The following is a 20,306-nucleotide window of genomic DNA, read 5'->3' on the forward strand; positions in this document are numbered from 1 at the left end:
ATGAATTAGTTTTTGAAAAATATCCTAGAGTTTATAGAAATAGACCACTCAATACTATTTTTTATAGCTCCACAAGACGGTAGACGAACTAAAGGAGAAGATTGACCCCTCCATTCTCCCCAAGGAGTACGGCGGAGAGGTGCCCATTGCCGACATGATCGCCGCCCTGAAGAAGAGACTCCGCGACTGCCGGGAGGCCATCCTAGCTCTCGACGAGATGTCCATCGACGTCGACAGCAACATCAAGCTGGACAGCGACATGAAGGACGAGCTCGGCACCGGCGTCATCGGCAGTTTCCGCAAACTGCAGGTGGACTAATAGACCTGTTCAACGTGTGCTGTGCTCTCAAAGGCCTCTCTAACTAGGGCTGTATCTTCTTCTTCCTGGCTCCATTCCAACTTGTCGTATTGTAGACTGTTGGGGTCAGCTCTCCTCGTCCTCAGGTTGTAGGATTTACACATACAACCTTGGACGAACTTGTTTCCTCTGCTTCACTATGCTTGCCCCTGGAATCCCGCAAGCTGGCCCTGACACATTGTCAGTCTCCGGATCACCGAGAGAAGAATACCTAATGCATCATAATGTCTTCTATTTCTCACTGATTTTCTGGCCATTATAGGCCTAAACATATATCAATGTAATAGTGTTTATGATCAAGTCCCTGGTGTATTTTTAATGTTAACTTCTTGTTTAATTAACTTATCGCTATTGATGAAACCATCACATTTTAATTTCTTATAGTGTAATTTATAAAAATATTTTATCAGGTTAATTGGGAAGGACCAAAAAGTTTTAACTTCAATACAATTTTTGTTATTGGAGGGTCCAATTAAAGAAATATCTGGATCTATCTTTAAAGATGGTAGAATCGGCTTGACTCCTTTTTTAGTATATGTATTTTTATAAATTACTATTATAACTACTGTGGTGAAAAAAAGTAACTAACGTTATACTTATTACTTTAAAAAATCACCTAGAATTACGGATATGAAATTAGATTTTTTTTAAAATTGCTACATCCAATTGTGTTCTACAAATATGTGTGCGAAAGGTTAATTGTTATTATGACTTCATCGTTGTAGATCTGCAATCCTCTGTCACGTTATACATAGTTTCTTTTTACTATATTAGCGATTATTTAAAACCTCATATGCCAAATGTCTAGTTCTGAACCTAATGACAATTGAAGACTTTGGGACATGTCACAAAGCCCTCTTTTTAACAGAAGACAGTAAAAACCAAATATCTTTGTTGACGTATTACGTAGTGTAGAATATTTTTCACACCTGATTTGAGGCATTACGCATTTTTAAATACTTGTATGGCGAGGCGAGATGGTTAATTATCTCTAAAATAATTTTTTTATTCTTAATTCTATATTTTCATTTTTTTGTGTTTATGTTTTGTCTATTTAAAAATGTTATTGCTGTAATAACTAACTACCATTTGGTATTCAATAAAAAGGAAATATGGATCGTAAAAAATAATCACTTTGTTGGGAAAATTTGCTATAGGACAGATTAATACTTTTTTTCTACTGTTATGTGTAATCATAGTAGATAAGGATCCAAATTACAAAATATTGGAAATCTGTTTTCAGCTTTTGTTCTTCAGATTAAAAAAAATATATTGATTTATTTTTTCGATATGAAGTTGCAGATCTACAATAATAATCTATAAATCATTAAGCTTTGTTAATAATAATTAGATCGGGTAAAACTATCTAATTACCGTTTTTGTGTTACTTTTGTGCACTTAGATATATTTAATCTTAATATTGGGACATTGTCTCTATTTTTTTAATAAATCTTTGTAGTTAATGTATTTTTTAATAATGTTATTAGCGTTTTTCTCATTAGCTGTAAGTAGAACATATTTTAATTAATTAATAATAATATATAAAGTGGCATTTTTTGGTACTTTAGTGGTTGGCTCTTATATAAATATATTTAGTTAGAAAGATTTTATCAATAATGATTTGCACCTTCTAGATTCTTATTAATATGATAAGAATTAAAAAAAAATATTACACAAAAACATATTGCTACAGGATACATTTTTTTTCCTTTTTTTCTATATTCTTCTTCATACTTAGTCGTTATTTGTACAATTATATACAGATTATGGTGTGTATCTAATTTGTCATTTTCATAACTTGTGGCATTCCAGCCATCCAAAATCTGTTAACCATTCAATATTTTACTGACACAAATATACTTACATGTTTCACATTTCTGTGCCGTGATAGTGACCATCTAAAATGTTCATGTTTTGCACTTTGCATTTTACCAGCGTGGTAAAATGCAAAGTACAAAACGCATAAGTGTTTATGACAGTGTCAATATTGAAACACGCAGAGACATCTCTTGGGGTAATTATAATGTACCAAGATGAAAATTTTTACCAAAAAAAAATTTGCAGCAGTTAAATATAATAATTACCTACCTACCGGCGGTCAAAAGTTTAAATGAAATCTGAAATTATTGAAATTTGGGTTTAGGTGCAGTAAAATATGTTACAATTTTGTGTACCTTAGATGGCAAGCTGTCACTGAAACTAATATTTTTTTAAAAAACTGGATTTTAAAAGACAAAAAACAAAGTTAATTCCAAATGTATTTTTTTAAAGTTTAAATATGCACTATAAATTTCTTTGTAGGCTTAAATATTACACTCTCTATGCTAAGTAAATTTCAAACATGCTTATTTTTAAATAAATTGATTAAAAATGACTTAGCACATATAGGTATATAAATTCTTCAAATTGTACTTCACAATTCCAGCCCGAAACATGCATGTATAATATTCATGTAAAATTCTTTGTCAAAACAATGTGATAATTAGAGGAATATAATGTTAGTGGGATTGACTTTAGAATTAAATAAATAATGGATTAAATTACTGATGTATTTTATTTAAGTTATAAATCTATTATCCGATGACAGGTCGTAAGCCCTGTAAATGCCTCCCATATTCCCTTCTCAAAATTGTCTTTGTATCAATTTTTTGATATAGTCTCATTTACTTTTTGATCAGCACATAGTTAATTTCCTAAAATATATTAAAATATTAGCTGAATCTCTGGTTTTCTAACTAACCATCATGCCTGCACACATTTTCCGCCTCTTCCACATTCATATCCGCCGATTATTCTGACTCCTAACCTCTCCACGCCACGCTGTGTGTGTGTGTCTGTGTGTGTTTATAACAAATTGAAATAAAACAATTGAATATTCAGCTAAAGAATAAGTTTATTATAATATTTTTGACAGTCGACATCATTTTCTTATTCCTTATACATATTATATAAAACAAAAATAGAACAAAAATAATTTACATGTTATTTGTAAGGCGCTCGTTTTACACAATTTCGGAAAATAATTTCTACAGAAGATTTGCAATGATGCGAATACAGCTCCAAAACGCTACGAAATAAAACTATTGAATTGCTTCTTCAAATTGTACATGCAAATCAATTACAACAATATAATACAAACAAAGTTTATTTCTCTGGACGCTGCCTCAATAAAAACAAAATGATATTTAAAAAAAAAATGTTTATGCAATAAAAACCATTTATAAAAATATGTAATATTGACCACACATTCAGTTGTTATGATTTTACATCAAGAGATCCGTATATATTTCAATACCAATTATACAAATATTTTAATAATTCATCTACTATGTAACCACATTTTAAATGATGATGAACATCACATTCAAATACGCAGTGATTATCATGGATACAAGTCAATTAATAAAATCAAAGAGGATTCTTCAAATATAATACAGCAAAAAAAAATAGAGAGAAATTTTAGATGTCGCAAAAAAAGGAGATTATGATAAATTTTGACAGATTTTTGTTAAATATTTTTCAATAATATTTACTCCTTTGAGTAAATATTATACACCAGGAAAGCTGGGTTCCAAAGTGTTAAGAATGAATAAAAAATATTTGACGTAAAACTTAACTAAATACAACTTATCTCTGTCTAGGAGTGCAAAACACCAAATATAAATGGGGCATATTTGAGAAGTTTTATAGTCACCAAACACATAAACATACTCGTTAGTTATATGTAATTTAAGTATACCCTATGCTTATCATAAATATTACAAAACACGCTTTCTTTCCCTAATCTTCAGCCTTAGCACTCCACAGCGAGTGTCACCGACCCACTCCTTAAGCACTCCACTGCGAGTGCCACCGATCCACTCCCTCAGGACTCGACAGCGAGTGTCACCGGCCACTCGATGCCACCGATCCACTCACAACAAGCATTCCTTCAGAATAAACAAAACTGCCTATTGTTGTAACATCTCAATAAAAACAAGCAAATCTCATTAAAACTGAGATAAACTCATGGGTAATTAATTAATTGATAGGTTGTGATTTTTTCAAGACTGATTTTTGTTTGGTCGCGCAGTTTACTTATTTTTAAAAAAAAATATAAATATGACATGTGACACGGTATTTAACACCAGAACCTTAAAAATGAATAACTGTTTTGCCATTTATATTTGTTTCTTCAGATTTTATAAATATATTCAAGTTTTTTTTTTTAAAAGGGAAAAATTAATTTCTGAGGGTCATTCACTAAGGGAAATTGCAATATTTTATGTTCACTATTTGTCACAGTGTGGCACAACATTCTCATTGTGTTAGAATGATGGGAGGATGATTAAAAAAAATATCAATGAGTTTAACACATTGATCTGTGTAATTATTGGTAGAATATATTTCATTAATCATTTAATTTTAAAAAGTCTGATAAAAAATAATCTAAACGGGCAGTGTCAATTTAGAAGAAAAAACCCCACAATTAAGGGAGCAATATTTGGTTTAAACTTATAAATAATTAGACTTCGTGATGTGCAAGGAGTGGATGGTGTAACAAATGTGGAACTCTCAAGTCTATATTAAGTATAGTTCTTCTCTCTCTCTCGCTTCCACGCCGTGTTCAGCCATTACAAACTAATTGAGAAACTTAAAACGGTTCTAAGACAATTGTAGCAAAACCGGTCGAGGTATCTATGCCGAAAATTATTCCTAAGGCAATGTCAAAGTTTTGAATGATCACCAATGAGACAAAATAGTTTAGGTACAAAGCGTTAGTGAAATCTTCGTATTTCCTATTCATTATTTAGTTTTCAAAACATTCCATCGCCGCTTCAATTTGGTAAACGAAGAAAAGAGTTTTGCGGAATCGAAAGACGGGCGGTCTGTCCGAGGATTCAAAGTGGGAAGGAGGAAAAATAAATATCTGGGAAAAAAGCGAATCTATAATATAAACGGCGCATCGCCGTTCCGAAAGTGCCATTTTCCGCAAAATAGGAATCCTTTTTTATCGTTTCATTAGTCGGTTATCGGCATCACTGACTAGTTGTCCTAATACAACCGAAAAATATATTTTTAATGCACTTTCTTTCGAGCCCCGTTAAGTCGAAAAATACTAAACACATGTCACAACACAAGATGGGGCCATTGTTCCGAATCGGGGCAAATACTGCACCGTTCGAGTGTTTCACTTTTCCTGGCGGGGGGGAAATACATGGGTTGCGGTGATTCCGGGAGTTCACTCCTCAATATCCACCATCTGTCGCTTGATGGGCGGACCCGACTCCAGGGCCTCGGATTCCGCGCTGTCGGTGAGCCCGGGCAGCTGGATCTGTGTCTCCGATGCTTCGGACGGCTGCAAACAAAAAGATGTTTTCAAACACAAATGAATTTAGAAGATTATCTCGCATATGTCTGTTATCATATTGTTTGCGGGAAACATTTAAAAGCGTCTTTTACATACTGTTGGTAGAGAGAAGAAGACGCTTATAAGTGTTATATTTTGGTAGAGCGGGAGAGACGCCTAAAAACATACAGATTGGAATTGGGTTTGCGGTTACTTGTAATTAGTATGCGACCCTAATTAGTATACCAATTAGGGTCTACGGTATATTGGAAAAAAGAAAACATTTAAAGAGAATCAATTTACGATATTGGGAGAATAGCACAATTTTGGTATCTTTCAAGAAGGTGTACTTCAAATTTGCTAGCTTTAAAATAACTTATGTTACGGTTGATATCTTATTTTTTCTCACTAAACACAAGTGACTATATAAAGTTGGCAAAATGAAGTTACACTTTTTTCAAACATGCAATGACATGATATGCAAAATAAAAGAGAATAAATTACATCCCTTAAAGTTATTTTAACATTTCTTAAGTCTTTACAAACTGCCAAATGACATACGATTTATGTTTATCATAAGTTTATCGCAGTGGTAATATCCATGTATTATTCATTTAAATGTTACTTGGTAAATAACCACTACATACTTCTTAAAATCTCTTGTCACACATGCTTTGATGCATTGCGCATCATTTCCAAACAATGTATTTGAAAATGATGCAGATGATATTCGAAAATGATGCAAACTGCATTGAAACATGTGTCATAGAAGATTTTTTAAAACAGCTGTATTTACCAAGTGAAATTTTAATTTAAAATACATTTCTTTTGACAAGACTGGCAAATTAAAGAAATAAAAAAGGGAAACAACAACACAAACACGACAAAGTAAATAAAATAATGATATATACATAAAATACCTGCGCATCAATGCTCCGGGACCTTTCCAGGTGCTGCTTGGAAGAGAAATACCAAACATGACACGGTGAACAACTTGGTGGAGATGTGTAACAAGCATAAACCAGCTCGCTAATACGAATGTAAATCGTGCAGTGGGTCTTCAGATGAGGGAATCCTTCAGATTATCGAGTGTTTTGAGAAAAAACTAATTTTGGTTTATGAAAATGCTCTTTCTTTTACTTTTTTATTTTGGTACAGTAAAAATAATTTTTAAAAATTACATTTTTATTTAAGGCCCAACAAACATTACATAGCGACTTAATTTTCTCTAAACCCAGGTAACATTCGACATAATTGAAATGAAAAGAGTTATCTAAAGGTTAAAAAAATAGATAAAAATATTTTTTCAATATTCATTGTAAAAAAACAAAAAGAATCCAATATATATTCTAAAAAACAATTGGGGCTGAGTTGGAAACTGGCTCTGAGCGCAGCCGGACGATTGATGAATTGCGAGTAAGGCCTTAAGCTTGAAAAAATCAGATATTTTCTTTTGAACCGAGAAATCGAAAGAGTATTCAAGGGCAAAATCACGCATTTGTCTCAAAACCATCAATACCTCAGTGTTCTGGACTCCTTTAGCCCAGTCGATAGCTGTGTTGAGAGCTTTAACGGCTTCAGAAAGTGCAATTTTTGAAACTGGCATCGTTCGGATTACAGCCAATTCGGATTATCGAGCTGGCAATTTAGTGGGAAAGTGTGGCATATAACATTACCATGACGTCGGTGCCATCAGGTCCCGTTCCCTCGGGCTTCTGTTTGGCTTTCCTCTTCCCCCGCGTGCTTTCTGATGCCTGCATCATTGCGTACGTTATGCCGGTCTTCTTCGTCGCTTGAAACTGTGAAAAAGAGAAAAGAGTGCATAAGTTAAAATAATAGAAATGGGCAATAAAATAAAGCTAAATTACAATTCTCCTAGTATTCACTCTACATATTTTTAAGATTTATTATAGATGTCTCACAGAGACTTCAGAGAGTGTGTAACTTAAGCCAGCAGATGGCAGGTCGTAAGTTTTGTAAATGGCAAAAGACTTCCACACTCACTTTTCATTGATTTCGAAAAGTAAATTCACTGCACATAGAAATGCAGGTCAAATAATCAGTTTCAAACTTCCCAGGTAACATTTTACCACCAGGAAAAATACTGAGAACAAACTTATATAAATTGTGCTTGCAATACTGTAATACTGCCTTGAACTTTGTCAAATATAAGAACATTATTATTTTTTTTAAATGTAAGTTTTAAGTACGTATTAAGGTATAACTATGAGCATGCATTATTGTTGTACGCCAATATATGGTTAAAACTTCAAAGAGACAGTTAGGTTTATTTTTTAATCAGGATATGATTGTGTTTGCCATTCACAAAGAGAGTGAAATGATTTTTTGTTTAATCAATCAGGAATTGATTTTATCACAAATGAAACTCGTATGTAATAAAAAAAAACCAACATAAATCACACGCATGCATTAAAACAATAACACAACACTGACCAACACATCATTTTTTTTTTTTTTTAAATGGGTTAACTTCTAATGAAACTTGAGAAACGTCAGTATTGACTCATTATTGTGAAAATGATGGAGTGAAATAAAATATTAAAAAATATTTAAAAATACTAAATTAGTTTTACTGATTTCCATACAAAAATAGATGCGATGTTTTTGCTTGTCAACAAAATTGTCAATTGAAATAAAAATCTAAAATTTTGATGTTATTTTATCTTTTTTACTACATCAAGTAATATAAAAGGAAATCAGTTATTTCCCTAATGTAACGTGATGCAAAGCATCTAAATTTAAAAAAAAAATACTATTAGTATTTAACCTCGGGTTAGTGCACTAGACTACCATACTGGAGGTCAGGGGATCGATTCCCAAGAGGGTCAAAATAAATGTTAGTGATTTTTCAGTCTAATATTTATTTAATATGACCCTGGACTGGTGCCTGAAGCGGAAGGCTGATCACCTTTCCTTCGTGTATTTAAAAATCATGATAACACTGCTTCTATATAGTGCAGGGCCTATGCACATAGAACTAATGTTGACATCTTGAAATTTCATGGCCTATTTGAACCGTGAATAGTCTATTATCTATTGTAACTGCAGACAGTTGGTAGAATTCCATTTTAAATTAAACGAGGTTATTGGATTGAATTCTACTTTTATTTACATATTTATGATAATATGTGACGCGTTTCGTCTCATTAAGACATTAACACATTGTAGTCGGGCGCTTCGAACAATAGACTCTAGCCTATAGCGGATGTTTTTCGCGATTACTGCAAAAATATATTGCTTTCTTAAAATTGACACAATTTCAAAACCAAATAATATTTTCGATTGAAATTTTCAAAGAAATCAAATATGACATTTGATAATCAAAAATAAATTATAATCATAATTTTTAAGTATTCCGTATTTCACAATTTTAGAAGCATTGTAAGCTCTAAAAAATAGTCTTCCCCTCCGAGGTATCATTCCCTGTACAATACTAATATATTCAAATAATAAAATACCAAACAGTAAACAAAACAGTGCAAGCGGTATGAAAAATAGTCCAATACGTGAAATGACTCAAACTAAACTGGAGATTGAGATCGTATAAAAACTCTAGATTTCTGGCGACGCCTTTACAAGCGACACACTAGCCAATCCGGACAAGGCATTTCAAATAACGTTGACAGACTGTCGCCTAGCACCCAAGTAGCAAATTACCCTTCAACGCGTTTTATTTTACGCTGATAACAAACCCGTATATTGCCGTTTCCCGCCGATAACCGACAGTCGACAAAAACGGCATTTGCCGTGTCCCGCAGTTGACCGACAGTCCGCGAAAAACGGCAAACGCCGTGTCCCGACGACAACGTGTTAATTTTAACTTTGGATATATTTCCCAAAAATTAAGTCTATTATCCGCGAGGATGTGAGCTGGGAAGTTGGTTAGTAGGTTTGTCAGTGCGTGCTGGTGGGATGCAGGGGATGCAGAGTGAGTAGAGAACGAGGGGCGGACAGACATTGACCTGCAACTCGGGCGGCAGGAAGATGCGCGTGTTGACAAAGTGCTCCGGCTGCTGGGAGAAGTACATGGACGGGATGCGCGTCTCCGTGGGGAACTCCTTCATCTCGTAGTTGGTCGTCTTGGACCAGATGATGGTCATGGCCAGGTCACAAATCGCCCACAATTTCTGCAAAAAAAATATTATTATGTACTTCATTCAATATTACCCTGGACTGGTACCTGAAGCGGAGGGTGGATTACCTTTCCTTCATGTGTTAACAATCAAGATAACACTGCGCTTATACAAGGGAGCGCTCTATGCACCATTGGGTTGTAGATAAGGGTTTGATTGATTTGATTTTTGTTTTAAATTTTCCTTTTATTGATCAAATGAAATAAAATAACTGATCAAAACGACATAAAAAAAAATTACAAAATTGTCCGCCTCTGTAGTGTAATGGTCAGCACGCTCGGCTACCGTACTGGAGGTCCTGGGTTCGATTCCAAGGTGGGTTCAAATAAATATAAGTGATTTTTTCACTCTAATATTTATTAAATATAACCCCGGACTGGTACCTGAAGCGGAAGGCTGATCACCTTTCCTTTATGTGTTAACAATCAACATAACACTGCGTTTATATGATGCAGTGCCCTAAGCACCATCGGGTGCGGATAAGGGTTTAAATAAAATTGTAAAAAAAATAAAATTTTAAGACACATATAAACTAAATATGCTATAAATCCTTGTACATATAAATGTATTATTATGCCCATTTGGCAAGGAGAATTTTCTAAGACATTGTTCCGCAAAGTGTGTGCTGCGGCACACTGGTGTACCGTGGTGATTAGTTGGCGTGCCGCGGAAAAAACGTCTAGTTTTGTGAAAATAACACAATTGCTCCAAATTTTGATTGCCTGTGCTCAGTTAAGTAGGCTCACATTTCGCATTAAACATTATATGTTAAATATGTTACCCATAATATGGTAAATATGCACCTTTGAAATTTCTTAATTTGGTAGGTACCTTGAATAGAAAAAGTTTGCAGAACACTGTTCTAAGGCAACTAATAAATATTTCTTGTCTGCCTCCGTGGTGTAATGGTCAGCGTGTTTAGCTACCGTGTTGGAGGTCCTGGGTTCGATTCCCAGGGGGGGTGAAAATAAATATCAGTGATTTTACACTGTAATATTTATTTAATATTATCCTGGACTGGTTCCTGAAGCGCAAGAGTGATCACCTTGCCTTCGTGTAAGTAATGATCAAGATAACACTGTTTAAATTCGGTGCAGTGCCCTATGCACCATTGGGTGCGGATAAGAGTTATAAGTAATAAGTAATAAATATTTAAAAAAAGAAGGAATGAGTCAACTTACGTAATTGGTAGAATCGTCATCTTCACTGATGGCATCCTTGTGGTTCTTCATTCTGTCAATGAGATTTTTATAGAAGCCGTAGCAGTAGAAGTCGTTGCGCATTATCAGCGGCTCCAGGATGAACCATAGACACTGCTTTACCATCTGCAACGGGAGAACGTGCGTTCGTGTCACAACGTGTGCCAGAGTGGAGTGGAGTGGGAGGCGGGCGGATGGAGGGGGATACTCACTTTTAATTGTTCTAAGTTGTCGAATCTCTCGAAGAGCGAGTCGTGGGTGAGCACAGGAACTGAGAAGACCAGCATGTAGTCGGGCAGGATGTGAGACAGTTGGCTCATCGCTTTCTCCACTGCAACATAATTATTCTCACATAAAAAAGCCATATACATCCATAATGACGTATGAGATCGAAAGTAGAGCGGAAACCGTTGGCACAAAAAACGCGCTTAGAGTGTCAGAAATGAAGACTCTAAGAAGCATATCAGGCAAGATTCTTCGAGATAGAATGAGAAACACCACGACCAGGGAAATATGCGAGATCGAAGATGTCGTTAGGTGGGGAAGGCAACGAAGGAGACAATAGTATGCGCATGTGAGGAGAATGAAACCATCCAGACTCCCTCCACATTGCACTGTACGGCCAACCCCATGGTAGACGAGTCCCAGGCAGACCACCAAAGAGATGGATCGATAGCTGGGAATCGACATCGCAGGAGGCTGATCCCTCTTAAAAACAAGCCACGAGGCCTACACCAAGAAGAAAAGAAGAAGACATCCATAACAAGCCGTATTCAAAGAAATAATCCAAATTGAGGATAAGGCTTCTTCTTCTTCTTTTTAATGGCTTTTCACCCTTCTTGAGCGTTCTAGCCAGTGTCGAATTATTGAGGATAAGGCTTGATTAGGCATTAATTTACAAAATGGTCGCTTACTTTTTAAGGGCCAGAGATACAATCAATTTATTATTTTAAATAATTTTTTATCATAGTCAATGCTGTAAGCAATATATTTTCTTGAATAAAAAAAATATTTTGTAAACATGTAAACATGTTTGATATCAAAATTATTGATATTTTATTTGATGGATTTTCTTTGACAGCGTCATTACGATGACGTCACACAGACATTATTTTAAATAAAAATTCAGGTAAAACAGAAAAATGATAATAAAAGTGAAGTTTAAATACAACCACAGATAGCAGTAAAAGTGCTATTTCATAAATAATAAATATCACTGGCTCCAGTTATAAGCGCAGGCATTCATGTATGCCCATACTCCTTTCAGGAAAATAATGTTTGGACATGTCTAGGGTTGCACATAAAATTAATATTCACGTGAATTATCTTTTTTTTCTCTTATCTTATAGGTTTGGAGGGTATGAAGAAGTGATGATCATTCAGGGAATGTATGCTTTGTATGTATTTTTATGAATGTAAGCAACAGAAAGGGAATGGGATGCAGAAGAGTAAGGACCTTGCGTACCGACGGTGAGGTCTTGATATAGTCCCTCAATGACCAATTAACATTGCACCAATTTGACGCAGCGCTGTATGCACCATTGGGTAAGAATAAGTAATAAACATGACCGGGGAAACAGAAAGAGAATGGGATAAGAGCGAGGACCTTGCGTGCCGACGGTGATGGTCTTGATGTAGTCCCGCCTGCGCGTGACGTCGGCGATCATGAACTGGCGGATGATGTTGCGGAGCCGCTTGTCCGACTCCCGGCCGGCGAGCGCGTACACGCCCATGAAGTCCAGCGGCAGGCACTTGTTGGGGATGCCCTTGGACAGCCCCTTGTGCAGCTTCGTGGCAAACACCTCCCTGACTTGCGGCACCTCGTCCTGAACGCAAAACACACCATTGTACATATAACATTCACCATTCACCAAGTCTGGTAACACAAACCGCTATATAATTTATATATCAACACAGATATACAGGGTGGCACAATTAATCACTCTATCGGAGGATGTTATAATTTTTGCAAATGGTGTCATACGTCAATCATATTTGACATTTCGCTCACTCCTTTCAACATCGTCATATTTGTATAAAAAAACTTAATTATTTAGGATATCGTTTTTAAAGTTTAAAAATATAATAAAATGTATTAAAAATAAATATCAAGACACTTATTGAACTTTTTACCGTGCAACAGATCTTTTAAGGTAAATCCTGAATGTTTTTTTTCCATTTGAAAAATATTTAGTATATTTAAAAAATAATTCAACAATACCTTTTTTTCAAAATGCAAAAACAACACTTTCTGCCCTGTAGCGGGTAAATATTAAGTTTAAAATATGCCGCTTTTGCTGGGATATAGTACATTTTCCGGGCATTCCGAAAACATGCACAACTGAAAATTGCCAATTTTTGATATACGACGTCATTGAAAGGAGTGAGCGATTTGTGAACTAGAACTAGAGTCATTATCTCGTTATCCATTCGCACCACATGTCCATACTACCTTAGAGAACTCTTTTTAAACTTTTCAATTATCCCTCGCCTTACATTCCTTTCTTTTATGTTTGTTTTTAATTCTGGCATACATTTTGCACACATTGGTGTGGTGCTTTAGATGTAAATAGACACAGGACTGAATTGTGATGGAAAAATTAAAAAATATAGGTACAGTGGAGAAGATTAACACATTGATCGCCGTTGTCAGATACTGTTGGCCAACACAAGGCATTTCAATTGATCTTGTTAGCCACCAGAGGCTGACGCTAGTACCTTATATTGTCATATAGTCGATATAAGGTACAAAGTGTCGGCTTCTGGTGGCCAACGAGACACAAATGAAATGCCTTTTGTCGGCCATCGGTGGCTGACACTGGCAGTCAATGTGTTAAGGAATCTCTGACATGGTTGAACCGTGTGGAGTGAGGTAACGGATGGCGAACTCACCACCATGAGTTGCGAGAGGTTGTAGAACTGGTCGGCCGTGAACTGGTCCCCGACTCCCTTCTGCTCGCAGATCTTCAGCATGGCCACCCCGGCCGCAAGCCGCAGGTGAGACATCTCCGCCCGGGACAGCTGCCCTTGCTGCAAAACAAGCTCTCGCCGTCATTATCACGTAACAAACAGTGAAATGTATTTTGAATATTTAAAGCACTACTTTGTGGATAATTCTAATATATTATTTGGAGAAATAAAATACTATTGTTTTTTTATGCACTCACTTTTATTATTATAAACTAACTAATTTCAGCGAAAACCTGTTTCTTCAGGATTTGTTTTATAACTAGTTTGTAGTTCTATTCTCAATATTATTAATATTTAAAGCATTTACTTTGTGGTTAGTCATTTTTACTTATTTATTTTTTTACAAAAATGTTAATAATATTAGTATATAACCACTCACCGTTTATTTAACGCAATTTGTTTAATCGTATTAAGCTCGGTGTCAAAGTTAGATTTGGATAGCGGGACATTCACTAAGCGATGAATCATTGAATGAAAAGCGGAATGTTTGGAACGGTGAGTGGTTATATACTAATATTATTTACATTTTTGTAAAAAAAATAATAAGTTCATTCAAATCCGAATCATTTTCTAACACTGTGTTTACGGTGTTTGAAAATGATGTGGAATGCATGGAAACATATGTCACAATAATTTTTAAGAAAAAAGATATCTAGAGGAAGACTAAAAATTCATGGATACTACAGAAAGATATCATGATTGGAAGCCATGGCCTGGGTGACGTTGTATATGATAAAAGGACCCACAACCTGAGGACAAATTGGGATGAAGTCTCACCTGCAGCAGGTCTCCCTTGTGCAGGATGAAGGCGTTGAGCATGCGGAAGGTCTTCTGCGCGGAGAGCTCGTCCCTCTTGAGGCCGAGCAGCCAGCGCGCCATGGTCTTGAGGCCCTCCACCTTGCAGCGCGTCTCCAGCGGCAGCTCTGACTCGGCGCACCACTCCCCCTCCACGTACTCCCGCCCTTCCGCCGACTCTTTCACCAGCAGCTCCTTCACTATCTGCGGGAACATTGCAATGTTGCCGTTACAATGTGATGATATCAAACTTAACCTTTCCCATACTGGTCATCCAATAATTACACGAGACCAAAGCCGGGTACCAAAACACCCCAGTTGATATTTGTATTGAAATCATATATCGTAGCTCGTAACTCGCCGCCACGTCAGTTATGGATTCCACGTCCTATCCAGCGCATTGCTGCGCCGTTACTGGCGGGGGCCAGAGGCCAGAAATCGGATCAAACGAAAGCGGAGTAAGCTGATTGTCTCCATAATTCCATAATTTGTCAAAAGGATATAGCTGTAGTTGCAACACTTATTTAGTTTTATTAAGATATGTGCATATAAAAATACATAAAACAAAGGAGTTATTTAATTTAACAAGTTTGTTTTTGCTCTCCTGTAAAATTTGGTCTGAGACAGATATACCCCTTTGCCTTTACACTACCGATATATAAGCACTTGGAATTCGCGATACCAAGTGATTTTTGTGGTGTGGTTTTTACTAAAAACAATATTTTGAAACACTAAACGATAAAAATAAAAAAGGGATACAACTACAGTTGACAGTACAAGTGGCATTTTAGAAATAAATGTCATCGGGCTTTAGTTATAAGCCCTGCTGTTCATGTACGCCCATACTGCTTTGAGGAAAATTTTGTTTAGACAACCATGTACAGAGTTAAAAATGAATTGTCATCGTGAAAAGAAGAACACCAACCTTTCTGGAGACAATGTTCTTGATCTGCACGGGATATTTGTCTGGCAGGTTGAAGGCTATATGTCCCAGCGTGACGATGGCTGTGCGGTAGTGTTCCGAGGAGGGAGTGAGCGTGGATTTGAGGGTGTCCAGTATTTCCATGAATATTGTCTCGTGTTGGTCCGCCATGTTCACAAATATGCATCTGAGAAATCAAAGGAAAAAAATTAATATCATTAAAGAGCCCCCTGACTGAAACAATCAGCAGTTTTTTCATCAACCCCGACGCTAACTAGTATACTAATTAGAGTCATATACTATTCATAAGTAACCGCAAACCAAATTCCGATTTGTACAAGTTTTTTGGCGCCAAAGTACGAATTTGCAAACAATATAAAAATATGCAATGCAAATAAATATTGAGTGTAAGAGTATTTTTGTCCAACTGTTAACCAGTTTTAAGTTTAGCCCGAGCGTAACCCGGACAAGCAGTTTATATTGTATTGATAAGTCCAAATGCTACTCGGGTAAATTGTATTCCATCTTGTCGGTATCGATTTGCCTGAGCCAAATATATTTATGTATTTGTTTTTATTGACTAACCCAAACAGTGTGTTCGGGTAGTTTTGTTTCGACTTATAGGTGACGATATATTCTGCACTGATGAAAGTGTGAAGTGGTGAATTAGGAAATAACAAACCTGACGGCGTTCTTGGCTTGTTTGGGAGTTCCTACTTCTGCGTACGCCTTACACAGCATGGTCAATCTGGGGAATAGGTTGGGGCAGGCTTCATCTGAAAAAAATAATCAATGAATATCACTGTTGCGACCAAAATGGGTATGGTGGTCTTTCATCATCTCCCACTTTCACAGGTAGGGTTGAACAATGAGCGTGTTGTACTAGATTCCTTCTTCTTCAAACCCTTATCAACACCCGACAGTGCATAAGGACAACAGTGCATCACATCGACGGCTCCAACGTAAAGTACTCTATCTGCAAATTTGCTACTTTACAGGAGAGAGCTTAGAATATTTTTTCAACATATTTTTTTTATTAACTAAAGGTTTTTATCTGAAATTCTAAACTAGTATTAAACATTCAAAAACACAATTAAATAATGTATTAAATCATTTTAAAACATTACGCTTTGTCAAAATTAAGAAGTTAGCATTATAGGAATTCAGTTCATTTCGAAAATTCGATGTAGATAGCGTCTTATACGCCTGAAAACTAGGCGTAATTTATTTAATATATTTTTGTTTGTTTGTTTATATTTGTAGATAACGTTCAGTTGATAACATACACCAAATATCTCAAAATGGACAAAAATGTAGTTAGAGCACTTTACGTAGGGCATGCGACATCATCACAATGTTATCTCAATTATTAAACATGGGAATGAAATTTAACAATTTAAATATATAAAACCTGTGTGCGACCCATCATGACATATGGGATCAAATGCAGAGCGGACACAGCAATAGAAAAAATAAAAAAAACCTACTAAGAATGTCAGAAATGAACACTCTAAGAAGCATATCTGGCAAGAGTCTACGAGATAGAATAAGGAACACCAGGATACTGGAAATATGCAAAATCAAAGATGTCGTTAGGTGGGGAAGGCAAGGAAGAAGACAATGGTATACGCATGTAAGGAGAATGGAACCATCCAGACATATACATATCTCTTCTATTTACTTTAGTCCCACTAAGTATGAACCTGGGATCTCCTGCATGGTAGCAAATGCTAACCATTACTCTACGGAACCAAGCACTAGATTTGTGTAGCAGATATTATCTCCAAGATCTTGTCCTGCAATGGGCGAGTGTGAGATATATTTTTGAACAAAATTAATTTTATTCATGATAAAAAAAGAATGAGACAAGGCAAAAAAAAAAAACGTAAATGCAGCAAACAGCTACAGGTTGGCTGCGGTAAGAGTATGCTTACTGAGAGGTTTGTATTTGCCAAGAAAGGTGAGCACGGCCAGGATCTGCGGAGCCACACTCTCTTCCTCCATCTCCAGCATGGCCAGTAGCTGCAGCAGGATGTCCTCGTGCAGGAAGTGTGACGGGAACACGAACGAGAGCATCTGGAAACAAGAATATAAACATTCAAAAGATAGGCTCATTTTGTTGGATCCGATTAGTTGTTGCAGCTGGACATACGGTCAAACATGGTTATAACAGAAACCTCTTTAGTACATTGTTTGTGGGAAACGCATAAAAGTGTCTTTAACGTAGTGTTGGTAGAGAGCGGGAGACCCTTGTAAGCGTTCTAGTATAAAAAGAGGTCTCTCCAATATCCACAATTTCTTTTACCTTTTAAGGGGTAAGTAAAATGACGGGAAATTAAACCAGCACTGACTTTATTGCCAGCCGGTTTTTTCATCAACCACGATCATTTAAATTAGTATACTTATTAGGGTCGTATACTAATCACAAGTAACTGCAAACCCAATTCCGATCTGCACAATGTTTTTTGGCGTCTCTCGCGCTTTACCAAAAGTAAGTAGATAGAAAGCTTATAAGTGTCTCCCACTCTTTACCAACAGTATGTAAAAGTCACTTCTCACAAGTATTTCTCGCAAATAATGTGTTAATAAGGATTTTATTCATTGATAAAAGCACCAGATATGGAGGACGTGATCACCTGATATGGGGAAATGTGTGCACTAATTGCGTGCATCCACGTCTCCATTTAATGCTCCTCAGAAGCTGCGTTTTATTAATGGATGAAACATTAATGAATAGACTTACTTGAATGATTCACGTTTTTATATTCACAAAATTAAGTTTACAAATAATTAAGATTACAGATTTTAGTACTAGGTTTATATTTACAAAAATTACTTAATGTTACAAATTTTATAACGACGATGCACTGATGTAGAATATGGCGGCAGTTCACGCTGCTGGTGAGGTGGCGAGAGAGCACATTGGATCCGGGTCAGTCAAATTTAGAAAGTAAGGTATTCACATAAACACTACTTTTCCGAAAAAATTTTTTGAATCTCATTTGGAAGTTTGATCAAGTCAGGTTTGTATGTAGTTATTTTTAGCACGTTTCCGGGTTCTCATCAATAAGACAATTTCTCAGTTTGCTTTTAATAAGGTCTCTCGCGCTCTACCAAAAGTAAGCAAATAGAACACTTATAATCGTGAACAGCGTAAACAAGCGTAAAATACGCTTTGGAACGGTTTCCGCAAACAATATGTCAAAAGGTCAAGGAGCCACACTTTGCCAACTCGTGGGGGGTTAAGGCTAATGAAAGACAATTAATAGCATACCACAAGTAGTCGCAGGCCCCTCTCCCCGGCCGTGTTGGGGTTGAGCGAGGCCTCGTCAATGATGTTGCCGCCGCGCAGGCAGTCCTCCACGTAGGAGATGAGGATCTTCAGCGCCTCGTGGTCGATCATCACCGAGCTCACGCGCTCCAGCAGCATCTTCACAGTATTGTAGTACAGGTTGGTCATTATCGGCTGGCCCAGCTTTTTCAGCACGGCGGCCTGGAAACAGAAAGAGGAACAACTTACATGTAGTAAAACCTCTGCTTTCTTCTTCTTGGTGTAGGCCTTGTGGCCTATTTTTAAGAGGGATTAGCCTCCTGCGATGTCGATTCCCAGCTATCGATCCATCTCTTTGGTGGTCTGCCCGGAGTCGTCTACCATGGGGTTTACCGTCGTAAACTGCGATGTGGGAGAGTCTGGATGGTTCTATTCTCCTCACATGCGCATACCATTGTCTCCTTTGTTGCCTTCCCCACCTAACGACATTTTCGATCTTGCATATTTCCCTGATCCTGGCTTGCCCTCTGCTTTACTTTTATTTATTATGATAATTCACAGAATTTTTTTACGCATAGCGGTGAAAATGTTTAACTGGTTCTCTGCCTGGCACTTAAAGGGTTAATCATTTACGTTATGGCTTAATCAAAAAAAAAAAAACTGCCCTTTACAATAAATAATAATAATAAAAACCCTTATCCGCACCTCAATGGTGCATAGGGCACTGCTTCATATAAACGCAGTGTTATCTTGATCGTTTACCCATGAAGGAAAGGTGATCAGCCCTCCGCTTCAGGTACCAGTCCAGGGTAATATTGAATAAATATTACAGTGAAAAAATCACTTATATTTATTTGACCCCCCCCTGGGAATCGAACCCGGGACCTCCAGAACGGTAGCCGAGCGTGCTGACCATTACACTACGGAGGCGGACAATAATAAATATACCACAAATTATTTGAATTTCGGTCTGTTTGGCTATCTATATGGCCGGCGGAGTGAGGAAACGGAGTGAGGAGCCGGAGGGACTTACGGTGGTCCTGACGCAGGTCTCACAGCTGACGTCGGGGCTCACGATGGCCTCCATGCCGCGCAGCAGCGTGGGGTCGTGGCGCATGTGCGCCGAGAACTTGGTGAGGAACTCCTGCGCCTTCACCGGCTCCGGCAGGAACTTGGAGCTGATCTGCACCACGCGCGCCTGCACCTCCTTCAGGGCCGCCGTGGAGTTGCCGCGCTTGTGCAGCTCCACCCACTCGGCCACGCTGCGGCGGACACTGCAACAGGGATATGAGAGATCACAACGGCGCA

General features: G+C 37.0%; 2 protein-coding genes across 4 annotated transcripts in view; one reads left to right on the forward strand and one right to left on the reverse strand.

Annotated features, from left to right (window-relative positions):
* The window catches only part of LOC148306649 (clavesin-1-like), a 39,823-nt gene extending 38,476 nt beyond the window's left edge, over window positions 1–1,347 (forward strand). For both annotated transcript variants that reach the window (XM_088264622.1, XM_088264624.1), the window contains exon 6: window positions 68–1,347. In XM_088264622.1, the coding sequence (XP_088120748.1) occupies window positions 68–319 (252 nt within the window). In that variant the 3' untranslated portion in view covers window positions 320–1,347. The remainder of the gene's footprint in view (window positions 1–67) is intronic.
* A 1,884-nt stretch (window positions 1,348–3,231) lies between these two features.
* LOC148306650 (sister chromatid cohesion protein PDS5 homolog B-like) overlaps window positions 3,232–20,306 on the reverse strand; it is a 30,819-nt gene continuing 13,744 nt past the window's right edge. The window contains exons 10-22 of one of the 2 annotated variants that reach the window (XM_088264602.1): window positions 20,032–20,272; window positions 19,002–19,220; window positions 17,662–17,803; window positions 16,410–16,503; window positions 15,731–15,914; window positions 14,788–15,009; window positions 13,933–14,070; window positions 12,647–12,866; window positions 11,253–11,371; window positions 11,023–11,166; window positions 9,671–9,835; window positions 7,364–7,486; window positions 3,232–5,696 (exon numbers count right to left, since the gene is read on the reverse strand). In XM_088264602.1, coding sequence (XP_088120728.1) covers window positions 5,580–5,696; window positions 7,364–7,486; window positions 9,671–9,835; window positions 11,023–11,166; window positions 11,253–11,371; window positions 12,647–12,866; window positions 13,933–14,070; window positions 14,788–15,009; window positions 15,731–15,914; window positions 16,410–16,503; window positions 17,662–17,803; window positions 19,002–19,220; window positions 20,032–20,272 — 2,128 coding nt within the window. In that variant the 3' untranslated portion in view covers window positions 3,232–5,579. Of the gene's footprint in view, window positions 5,697–7,363; window positions 7,487–9,664; window positions 9,836–11,022; window positions 11,167–11,252; window positions 11,372–12,646; window positions 12,867–13,932; window positions 14,071–14,787; window positions 15,010–15,730; window positions 15,915–16,409; window positions 16,504–17,661; window positions 17,804–19,001; window positions 19,221–20,031; window positions 20,273–20,306 lie in introns of both variants that reach the window. The other variant, XM_088264601.1, reaches the window with a different exon arrangement.

Source organism: Brachycentrus maculatus, unplaced genomic scaffold, assembly GCF_059751285.1.
Source record: "Brachycentrus maculatus isolate JH-2025_06_01 unplaced genomic scaffold, ASM5975128v1 h1tg000234l, whole genome shotgun sequence".
Taxonomy (NCBI): domain Eukaryota; kingdom Metazoa; phylum Arthropoda; class Insecta; order Trichoptera; family Brachycentridae; genus Brachycentrus; species Brachycentrus maculatus.